Here is a 10,775-nt window from a genome sequence, read left to right as displayed (position 1 = left end):
AAAGCTCATTTTTTCTTCTTTTCTTGGCTCTCTAACCCATGTCTGCTGTCTCTCTCTGCTTATCTGGCTTCATACACACGTATGAGACTCTCTAACTTCAACTTCGTTCCTCCCACACGTGAGGGTAAATCCCACACGTGTTGATGGCTCGATATTGGGCTTCTTATTTTTAGTCGGCGCAAAAAGGCCGAATTAAGTCCATTCCAATTTCAACTGGCTTTCACAGTTTACAAATGGAGCTTCATGATAAAGTTTGAAGGGCTAGATATTGTGAACGCTTCACAATGAGTATCAAAACATTAAGTAAAAACAAAATAATCCTCACGTCTATGACTAGATATTAGATTTCTTTTTGAATTAAGTCTAAATATTACTCCATCAAATTTATTCCAGTTTCAACTCTGTTTCACTTCACCTCTTGTGGCCAAATGACAAACCCTTTAGCCACTATGGTTAACTATATCCAGGGGGTCTTATATTCAAGTATAATTACCTTGATCAATTAGGTTTGTATAGTGTTCTAGGACCCTAAGGATTAGGCAGGTTCCGATGTGAGTATGGATACCTCACTTACCTAAAAAAAAAACTATGGCTGTGTTTGTTTTGTTATTTTGGATAGGATTTTTGAAATAGTATTGGTAGGTAGAGTTGGGTGATTATTAAGAGGTAAAATTTAAAAATTAACAAAAAAACTTTTCTAAGTTTGCTAAATTAACTAAACACCCCAATATATAAATGTTTTATAAAATGACAAAAACACCCCATCCACCCACAGTGCCAGATTCCGATAACTACCATCGAAATCTGGTCGGAATCTGGCATTACGGCACACGATCGGTCGGATCTGGCCGATCATGTGTTGATCTAATCCATCACGGATTTGGCAGGAAAAGTCCAGATCTAGGGCTAGATCTGACCGTCAACGACGGTGAAAAATATGGCCGTCGTTGACTGTCAATGAAGGTTATTTCTTTAGCCATGGCTGACGGCCAGATCTGGCATTTTTCAGCTAGATCCACTGTGAATCTGGTCGAAAAATGCTAGATAGGTGCATTACCGGCCGTTAGTGCGCCGTCGTGACAAATTTTGACCACCACCGATAGTGGTTGCCTGAATCTGGCAACTATGGGTGGGTGACGGTGTTTTTGTTAATTTATAAAAAATTTTGTTAGGGGTGTTTTTGTCAATTAACCAAACTTAGACAGGTTTAAATAGTTTTTTAATTTATGATAGGATTTTGAAAATAGGGAAATAAACATGCATTTGTATTTGGAATAGGGATAGAATAGTGATAAATAATGAAACAAATGAACCTAAGTTTCCTAGTTCATAAAATGGAGCTTTATGATGAAACTTGAATGCCCATCTAATTGGTGAATATTCTATGAATAAAGCATTTGATGAAAATTGTAGTATAAACTAGTTTATGTAGGGGTTAGATTAGGAGAAGAGTCAATTTATGGTGGGAATATAAAGTCAGGGGCTTGGTATTTGACATTTACAATGGGGAACAAAAAGTATGAAGGTGTCTGGTGGGCTTCTAAGTGTAGAAAAATAAAAGGGCAGTGCAATGATACCAACTCATCACCACTTTCTTAGAAATTTATGATGTGAAATAACACCCACCTCGCCAAATAAGGTTCTGTCATCATTCATCAACACAAATATAAAAATAATTATGCAAATTTAATAACGTTCCCATTAATGTAGCACACCAAATGTCCAAAAATCTTTGAGGAATCAATTCTAGACCGCTTAAATTGTTTTCAGTGTACTAGGCTTTTTAGTTTGAGGTGGAATTCTTTTTTTTTTTTTAACATGGTGTAAGCCTTCAATGGCCACCTTATAGGGATTGAGATAGATCAAACTAAGACCTTTTAAATAATAACCCAATAATCTTTGTTGACTTCGATCACTAGTGGTATAATGGCTTATGAATCAAGACTACTATAAATGGGGCGTTGATTTGCGGTTATGTGGAATTACTAGGTTTATGTCATCTTACATTACTCGATTATCACGTTTGGTTGTCAGTAATATAATATTTCGGTAATCTTCAAATACCAATAGTAGTTACTGTTGGTAATATTGGAGGTAATCTTATAACTTCATTTTCTTAGGTATTGTAAGATACCTAGTAATTTTTTTTTGTTATAATTATATCCCTATTAATATAATTTTAGGAGATAATACTCTTATTTTTAAATTTATTATATAAATCTTGCTTTTCCATTTCACCCCAATTAATTAACTTTTGGACAAAATTATCTTTGAAACCAAAACAAATTTCAGCTTACCCAAGCCACCATCATCACCTGCCGCCAGCAAACCATCGCGGCCACCACGTGAAGTCGTTGGAGATCGCTGGAATGCCTTGAATCGTCGAGAGACACCGAGAGGCTCCAATATGCCTTTTCTGGCCATATTAATGGCCAAAAGGCACATCAGAGCAGATCTGGCCGTTACTGGCCATATTTGAATGAGATATGGCCGTTAAGGGCCATGGATCTGGCCTTTTACGACCAAATCTATTTTGGTCTCAACATCTCCGTTGTTGCTCTATCATGTCTCCTCTGCCTCAATCTCCTCCGATCTCATTTCCACCATTGACGAAGAGCCAAGGTTGCTCGATCTAAACGGTGCATTTTCCAGCTTCTTTTGGCGACTCATGATAGCGGATGGCAATGGCGGGCAGTGGTGTGTGGTACGGGTGATTTTGTTATAATATAAAGTTTTATATAAGTGCGGTGTTTTAGCTAAATCTGAAAGTTGGGGGTTAAAAGAAATTATTCGAAAATTAATAATAAAAATAATATATATTAATATTTAAAAGAGGGTAATTAGGTAATTTACTAATATACCCACTAATTATTCTCTCAATCAACATATTAATTTAACATACCACAAATTTATTCTAGCTAACCAAACAAATTTTTCTAAAGATTCCCAGGAATCTTCAAGGTAATCTAACTTTTCAGTAATTCAATATGTTCTGAATCAAACGCGCCGAAGAGAAGTCTATGTGTCTGTTTTTTTGTTGCTGGATTTTCTTTCCTGGAAATGGTGTTGCATTTTGCTTGTTTTCTTTTGAGTGGCTTCAAGTTTTTTTCTGCTCCACGTGGCTGTACTTGGTCCTTTTTTGAGTTTCTTCTTGGGATTATTCTCTTATATTTTAACTCAATATCTGGCTAAACACAACATTGACCAGCCAATCCCCCATAGCCTTAATCAAATATTTCAACCTGTTGGGTAGGAATCTCATCAATCCGAAGCCTGCTAGTTTTGGGTTTGCAATAGGAACAGTTCAAAATGCATATAAAAAAACCAACGTTTAATAGGTTTCAATTGACTTGTTAATCTAAATAATTCCATGGATACAAAACAGAATATTGTATAGTTCTTTGTACATATAGTATTACCCAAACAGAATACTAAAAACAAATATTCAGCCACTAGATTTCAGATCAAAGATCAGAATAAAGCATTTAAACATGTGCATCTCTAAAACAAGGCCTCTTAATTCTTATCCAGTGGTCCCAAAAGTGCGAATTGTCTTAGTCTCCAACCACCATTCTCAAGCATGCATGGGATACTTACTACAAGAAATGAATATTCAGTACCAAAGCTCAGGCAACCCACATTCATCATCAACCAAAAAGCATATAAAAACACAATTTGAGTGTAAGCAAAGTGTTGGGGCAAATCAATCTTATTAATTTTATTAATAAACTTTAATGTTATTCACTGGAATCAAAACAACATATGCCAAAGTGTGAAGACTTCAAAGCACGACACTCTTCATAACCCCATGTTCTTTCTTGTTCAAAGAAGTATTGTTAAATGCGATTCCAAGGCTTAAACCAACATTGAAACTATGAATTATTTTTTTTTTATTCCAAAGTCAAGAAAATACAGGGAACCAATCTTAGTTGTCGTGTTACTATAGGGGCGGAGGAGGCAGAAAAGGAGAAGCTGGGAGCCTTATCTTAAAATATTAATATGGTCCAAGCTTCTCTTGGAGTCACTAAAGAGACCAAGAACTATTTTCCTCCACTCATAGCTCACCCCTATCTATATGGGAAAAGCCAACAAAACTTTTTGATATCAACCTCTATTATTTTAAGACCTGGCACCAAAAACAACCATTTGAGTCTTTCTCTTATTCTGTCAAGGCAAGCTTGGAGATCATCATTTTGGTTGCTCTTCAAGACACTTCTGGCGGCTCTCAGGTTAGTTCTTTGTCAACTTCAGTATATTTCATGACAATGGCTGTGGTTAGTGTGTGAAATTGGGCAAAAAGTGTAAAAAAACTGGTACAGTTGGTGATTTATTATATACCTGCAACCAACTGAATCTAGCATTTATTTTAGTTTCTAGATATCCCCAGAATGTGATTCTTCATTTTCTTTGACATGTTCAAGTGTTAAAAGTCATTTATGAGAATTGAGCTCAGGTGCTGGTAGAATCTTCTTGAGACACACAATGCTTTTCATTCACCTCGAGAATCACTTCCAACATTTCATTTATATCAGTTATCAGTTTCTTGTTTTGTTTGATCCTCCAGGACTGTCATCCAGCTAGCATCGGTGTACAGTAACTTTCAGTTTTTATATTTTATCTTTTAATGAGAAACAACAAGCACACATGCATGCACTACACCCTTGAGGCCCACTGAAATATGATAAGATATAAAGCCAAGAAACGGAGTAAACAATCAGCCAACTGGCCTTCCACTTATCAACTGCATAGCCAACTGCTGTGTGTATATCATCACTTCTTTCCACTTGTCATCAAATGTGGCAGAAACTCTATATTTCTCTCATTTAATTTATTTTTCTCTTTTTTGTAAAGTATCCTTTTGTTTATAAAAAAAGTATTTTTTACACAAAAGTGAACTGGAAGGCCTGGCCTCTTCAAATGTATTGAACTAATAAATCAGTTTCATTTTGACAGCTTCTTATCACCAAAAGCCAAAAGTGGTTGCACACTAAGACAATAAATTTGATTACTTATGATGATATAACCAAGAAATCAGTAACTGACATTAATTTGATATGATAAGTTGTGTGGAGTGAAATAGTGAAAGGGCAACACTTACAAGTATATTCCTTTAGCATCTTAGTTCAAAATGACACTTCACTCATTTTAGTCTGCAGCCATTGTTTGTTTCGTGTAAGGCTAAGCTCTTCTCTGTTACATCGTGTGCATGTGAACTTGTACTTCTTATGTTCTTAGTTACTAAAAGAAGAAAAAAAAAAATTGTATATAACTAGTCTTGTTTTATTAAGAAATTGAAATAAAAGTTCAATGAGACCTGGATGTTTTTGGTTTTTCAAGCTTTAAGTTGTTGAGCATTAGTTGTTTAAATTTTGTAGGGGAGTAGGTGGAAATGGCACAGATTTTGGCACCTTCGACGCAATGGCAGATGAGCATGCCAAAGACCTCAAACCTTGCAAGTTCCATGACCACAAAAATGTGGAGTTCTCTGTTGCTGAAGCAGAACAAGAAAGCAGCGGCCAAAAGTACTGCTAAATTTAGAGTGCTCGCTGTGAAGTCTGAAAACAGCACTATCAATAGGCTGGAGAATCTACTAAATTTGGACATCACTGCATACACAGATAAGATCATTGCTGAATACATTTGGTACAGCTTCTTGCTAATATATGTTTCTAAAATGCATATTTAGCTCTTTCTAAGACTCTTCGGTCATTTTCTTTCAGCATTGGCATAATGATCCTTTGTAATGCTAACTCACTTTGAAACAGGATTGGAGGTTCTGGGATCGATTTGCGTAGCAAGTCAAGGGTAATATGATCTTAATATTAACTTACAAGAATAAAAAATGAAGCTTCTCAACATTTCATTTAACATGTAGTGCTCTTCCTCGTGTCTTTAACCATTGATATTTCTGATATGCAGACAATCTCAAAGCCTGTTAAACATCCATCTGAGCTTCCTAAATGGAATTACGATGGATCAAGTACTGGACAAGCACCTGGTGAAGATAGTGAAGTGATTCTATAGTAAGATCTTGTGAGATGGAACTGTTTTTATATTTCTGCTTATCATCACAAGAACGTTTTTAATTGAATCCTTTATCCAGCCCTCAAGCTATTTTCAAGGACCCTTTCCGTGGAGGCAACAACATCTTGGTAAATGTCATTCAGTTTTAAGTAAACAGAAATAGATTTTAGGATTGGTTTGACTTTCTATTATTGATACAAAAAGTTATACTGCCTTTTGATGTTATGTTATATGTTTTGCAAGGTCATTTGTGATGCATACACGCCAGCAGGCGAGCCCATCCCTACAAACAAACGCCACAAGGCTGCTCAGATTTTCAGTGACCCAAAGGTGGTGGCTGAAGTTCCATGGTATGCATTTTTCATTTATCTTTGATCTTCAAGTTTAATTTCCATTCTTGATAATTAAATATGTCTCATCATGTCATAACCTAAATATTTTCACTTCTCTTTCACTTTGATTCTACCACTGTCAAATATGCAGTTTTTGAAACTGATTACTGTTTGTTTCGTACATAGAGATTATTATTGCGACACTTATTTATTCATCATTAAACTTTTAGGTTGTAATATAAAATTTCTCTTATGTCCTATAACTTTTATGTTAGGTATGGGATAGAACAAGAGTACACCTTACTTCAAACAAATGTGAAGTGGCCCTTGGGTTGGCCTGTTGGAGGCTATCCAGGTCCTCAGGTAATGAGTTGTTCACAATCATTAATCATATAATACAGTAATGTACAAAAGCTCAGGATAAAAAACATTTTGGTGCATGATTCTTATATGTTTTCAGGGTCCTTATTACTGTGGAGCTGGGGCTGATAAGTCGTTCGGCCGTGACATTTCAGATGCTCATTACAAGGCTTGCTTATACGCTGGCATTGACATAAGTGGCACCAATGGGGAGGTTATGCCAGGCCAGGTTTACCTCTTATCCTTTGGTTTTTCTTTCTTGTCCATGGACTTCAGTATCATCACAATCATGTTAATTTTGTTCATTCATTCTTATTTAATCTTGCACCTATTTTGCAGTGGGAATATCAAGTAGGTCCCAGTGTCGGCATTGACGCTGGAGATCACATCTGGATTTCGAGATACATTCTTGAGGTAACTCTTCTACATAGTTTCTTTGGTACTACATAATAACTATTTAGTTGAAGAATGATCTTAATGGCAAAAACGTTCCATTTCGGAAATATACTCTGTGCTGCAATCTACTAGTGTGCTTCACAAAATGTGTTGACAATGAAAATTTTTGATGTAAAACTTTTTATAGCCTGTCTTCACAATGTTTCTGATTAAAAACCCCTTCAAATAACTTGAATAGAAATTCAAGCTGAACATGATATAGCAGCTTACAGCAAACTAGCATTCTCGAAATGTATCCTAAACAGATTGAATACATAAAAATTAATCATGTGCTTATGATCAACGTATTTCTATACTGAATGATTCTGTTTCTCCTCTGTTTTGACAGAGAATCACAGAGCAAGCCGGTGTTGTTCTCTCACTTGATCCGAAACCGATAGAGGTAATATAATCTTCATCAACTTCAGTTCTTGATATTTCTCAACGCTGATCACACCTTTACTTGATGTTAACAGGGTGACTGGAATGGTGCTGGATGCCACACCAATTTCAGGTATTTGGAAAGTCATAATATTGTAGATAAAAATAACTTTTGGTTAAATCGAGCATTAGTAATAGCTCAATTGTTGTGGCTTACAGTACCAAGTCTATGAGGGAAGATGGAGGGTATGAAGCAATAAAGAGGTCAATCTTGAATCTGTCACTTCGCCATAAAGATCATATTAGTGCATATGGTGAAGGAAATGAAAGAAGATTGACAGGAAAGCATGAAACAGCCAGCATCGACACATTTTCTTGGGTATGCTCAGAAGATAACCATTTCTTTCTTTTCCTTTAAAGTCCAAGAGAAAAATTAGATGAAAGAAGTTATCTACTCAAGTTGTTTATGAAGTGTATCTTTTCACCATTCAGGGGGTGGCTAATCGTGGTTGCTCAATTCGTGTGGGACGTGACACTGAGAAACAAGGCAAAGGTACTATGCTCAATAACACCATGAGTTTTTATTTTAAATAGTAGGGTGAAGTGGGGATGTTTTTTTGAACTTTTACTACACATTGATCACACAATATCAACTGTTTGTGACAGCATTTTATAGTGCTGCAAAGAGGGGAATAGGCTTTCATTCTTTTGATCACTTTAAATGATTCAAATTTCTGGTTTGAAGTTCAAACTTAAATAAATCCAATCCATATAGTCTATGACCTTATTATAAAAAGATTTTTCCTTGAAACAAGATTTGTTAACATGAATAGTGAAGATCCTGTGAGTAAAATCTGATGTTTTCAAAAAATTTCTGTAGGTTTTATTACATGTTTTCCTCTAAAGTAACTCAAATATATTTTCTCAATGATTTTCAAAGACTCCAATTGTGGCTTTTGTAAATTTTGGGTATGACTTCTAACCTTAAGCATCACCTCCACTGATGATCCACTTCTTGGTGCTGCCCATGGTTTTGTATAGGTTACTTAGAGGATCGGCGTCCAGCTTCAAACATGGACCCTTATGTTGTGACCTCATTACTGGCAGAAACCACATTATTGTGGCAGCCAACACTTGAGGCTGAAGCTCTAGCTGCTCAGAAGCTGGCGTTGAATGTCTGAGGTTGGTTAAACATCAACTGAAGGAACTCATAAAGCAATCTCTTGGATTTAAAAAGCCGATGCATGGGGGAGTTTTTTTTTTTTAGTTGTTAGAGAGAGTCCTGTAAATAAAACGTCCAAGAGTCAGTGGTTCTACCTGCTCAAGATTGGAGAATGGTTTCCCAGATGGAGGACGGTCTGTGAATCAGATGTGTTCACAGTTGGTTTCAATTTATGCACTACTTGGATGCTTGCACCATTAATTTTCTTTCATACCTTTGTTTGAATGGCTTCTTCTATTAGCATTTTATGTCCATCAGTTTTGCAATACCATTATGCATTTCATTACTTCAGTCACTAATTTAAGCCCCAAAATAAATAAATAAAATACAAAAAAGACACTGCTAGTTTTGGGAGGGAAATTCCCGAATTTCTCAATAATCTACTGCTAAAATGTGTTTCTGCTTGTAGTGAATTTTGTCTTGAGATTCTTATTCATTAATTTTTATCAATTGGCTCTGTTTTGTTTTCATTGCCAAGAAGGTAGGAAACAGTAGAAAGAATGGAGTAAGAGTAGTCTTATCAAAAGCAAAATTTTGGAAACAATAGAGAGGCACTTTATTCCTTTGTTTTGATTGCATAGAAAGAAAGGTTTATTCCAGACCATGAAAGGGATGCTTCCCGGAGTTTACAAAGAAACCAACCAACCCCACTTTTGGGAACTTCAATTCAATTAATTTCTTCTCCTTCACGTTTTCAAGCCAATTAATAAGGGTAAGGAATCAATGCCATATCTTTGAACTGAAGATATGCTATTCATGAACAAAAAGATTCAATGGAAAAGCGTATCAGTTTCTGAATAGGGAAGAATATATCTTCCCTTATATGTTTCTCTGAGCTTAAGGAAAATAACCCAAATCAAATTTCTCTTCATATTTTCAGCCTCAAGGAAAGCCATGGCTTCTGGAGTATCCAAATCTGCAGCCTTAATTCTCTTACTCCTTAACCTTGGTCTGTATTTTATTGTAACAATAATTGCTTCATGGGCTGTTAATCGTGGAATTGAAAGATCTCGTGAAACAGGTAATTCAGATAACTGAACACCAAAGAATCAGTTACTAAACCATAGATCATTTGACATATTGATGCTATTGTTACCTCTGTGCAAATGCAGTATCCGTTCTATCACTTCCAGCTCGTATATTTCCAATATATTTTCCTTTCGGAAACCTGGCAACCGGATTCTTCGTCATTTTCTCCCTCCTTGCCGGTGTTGTCGGCATGTCCACCTCAATCACAGGCCTCAATAACGTCCTGCAAGGGGATGTTCCCAACTTAAATGCAGCTGCTGCCTCTTCTCTGATAACTTGGTCGCTCACTCTGCTAGCCATGGGGTAAGTAAATTTAACTTGTTCTATCAATTTTTTGTCATAATTCCTGGTTTTGACTGGATGTGCACCACCACTTTATAATGTTTCTTTCATTATTCCTACTGCAGATTGGCATGTAAAGAGATTGATCTCGGGTGGACAGATTCAAACTTGGTAAGCTATCAATATGATAACTGAACTGTCTTAATAACAAGAGGCTTCTCTTGGACAATAAATTAGCTGCTAGTATATTATATTGGTTGAAAGCAAATATTGACACTTCCCACTGGGGTGCAGCGTACTCTAGAAGTTATGACGATAATCGTGAGCGCTACACAATTGTTCTGCACGGGCAGTCTCCATGCCGGGGTTGAAGATGCTGCTGCTTGGCAGAGGGGCCAGGGGAGATATTGAGCTTCCGATTTGATTCAACCCTGCTTAATGTATTATTCTATATTTATCAAACATGTAGGCTTGTATTCTGAGTGGTTCATTTCTTTTAGGCTTTGTGGATGGAGTGTGTGTAAAGCTCCTGAGCATTTTCAGTTCATGTAATTCTTCACAGATCATTTATATTATGTTTTAAAAATATTTAAAGGGTTTATTGAATTAACGTAAGAATAATAACGGATATATATATACACATGATAGCGTTGCTCTGAAGTGTAAGTATATTCCCGCCAAAGCACAACAGACTGTACAAACTGTAAAAA

The 10,775-nt window shown here is 36.1% G+C and overlaps 2 protein-coding genes across 3 annotated transcripts; both read left to right on the top strand.

The window, feature by feature from the left end:
* The first annotated feature begins 4,072 nt into the window (after positions 1-4,072).
* On the top strand, positions 4,073-8,971 carry LOC116106872 (glutamine synthetase leaf isozyme, chloroplastic). The gene is made up of 14 exons (XM_031393165.1): positions 4,073-4,229; positions 5,376-5,643; positions 5,766-5,805; positions 5,920-6,023; positions 6,104-6,152; positions 6,268-6,374; positions 6,632-6,719; positions 6,817-6,945; positions 7,056-7,130; positions 7,501-7,554; positions 7,628-7,665; positions 7,752-7,911; positions 8,025-8,085; positions 8,574-8,971. Exons 2-14 carry the CDS (start codon positions 5,390-5,392, stop codon positions 8,711-8,713), a joined length of 1,299 nt encoding a protein of 432 aa, XP_031249025.1. The 5' UTR covers positions 4,073-4,229; positions 5,376-5,389; the 3' UTR covers positions 8,714-8,971.
* A 101-nt stretch (positions 8,972-9,072) lies between these two features.
* Positions 9,073-10,673, top strand: LOC116106874 (membrane protein PM19L). 2 transcript variants are annotated; one of them, XM_031393168.1, is made up of 5 exons: positions 9,073-9,466; positions 9,635-9,775; positions 9,867-10,086; positions 10,191-10,236; positions 10,360-10,673. In XM_031393168.1, exons 2-5 carry the CDS (start codon positions 9,649-9,651, stop codon positions 10,474-10,476), a joined length of 510 nt encoding a protein of 169 aa, XP_031249028.1. In that variant the 5' UTR covers positions 9,073-9,466; positions 9,635-9,648; the 3' UTR covers positions 10,477-10,673. The 2 variants fall into 2 exon arrangements, with proteins under 2 accessions (XP_031249028.1, XP_031249027.1); XM_031393167.1 differs by lacking the exon at positions 9,073-9,466 and having other exon boundaries at positions 9,513-9,775; positions 10,360-10,672.
* The last annotated feature ends 102 nt before the right edge of the window (positions 10,674-10,775 follow it).

The sequence above is a fragment of the Pistacia vera genome, unplaced genomic scaffold (assembly GCF_008641045.1).
Source record: "Pistacia vera cultivar Batoury unplaced genomic scaffold, PisVer_v2 Contig524, whole genome shotgun sequence".
Taxonomy (NCBI): Eukaryota; Viridiplantae; Streptophyta; class Magnoliopsida; order Sapindales; family Anacardiaceae; genus Pistacia; species Pistacia vera.
Note: the sequence above shows the minus strand (reverse complement) of the source record. Positions and strands in the feature narration are given on the sequence as shown.

Coding starts and splice junctions, on each gene's coding strand:
- LOC116106874 (XM_031393168.1), top strand. CDS start 9,649: ATGGCTTCTGGAGTATCCAAATCTGCAGCCTTAATTCTCTTACTCCTT. Junction 9,776..9,866: donor TGAAAGATCTCGTGAAACAG/GTAATTCAGATA, acceptor GTGCAAATGCAG/TATCCGTTCTATCACTTCCA. Junction 10,087..10,190: donor CTCACTCTGCTAGCCATGGG/GTAAGTAAATTT, acceptor TTCCTACTGCAG/ATTGGCATGTAAAGAGATTG.
- LOC116106872 (XM_031393165.1), top strand. CDS start 5,390: ATGGCACAGATTTTGGCACCTTCGACGCAATGGCAGATGAGCATGCCA. Junction 6,375..6,631: donor GTGGTGGCTGAAGTTCCATG/GTATGCATTTTT, acceptor CTTTTATGTTAG/GTATGGGATAGAACAAGAGT. Junction 7,666..7,751: donor GGATGCCACACCAATTTCAG/GTATTTGGAAAG, acceptor TGTGGCTTACAG/TACCAAGTCTATGAGGGAAG.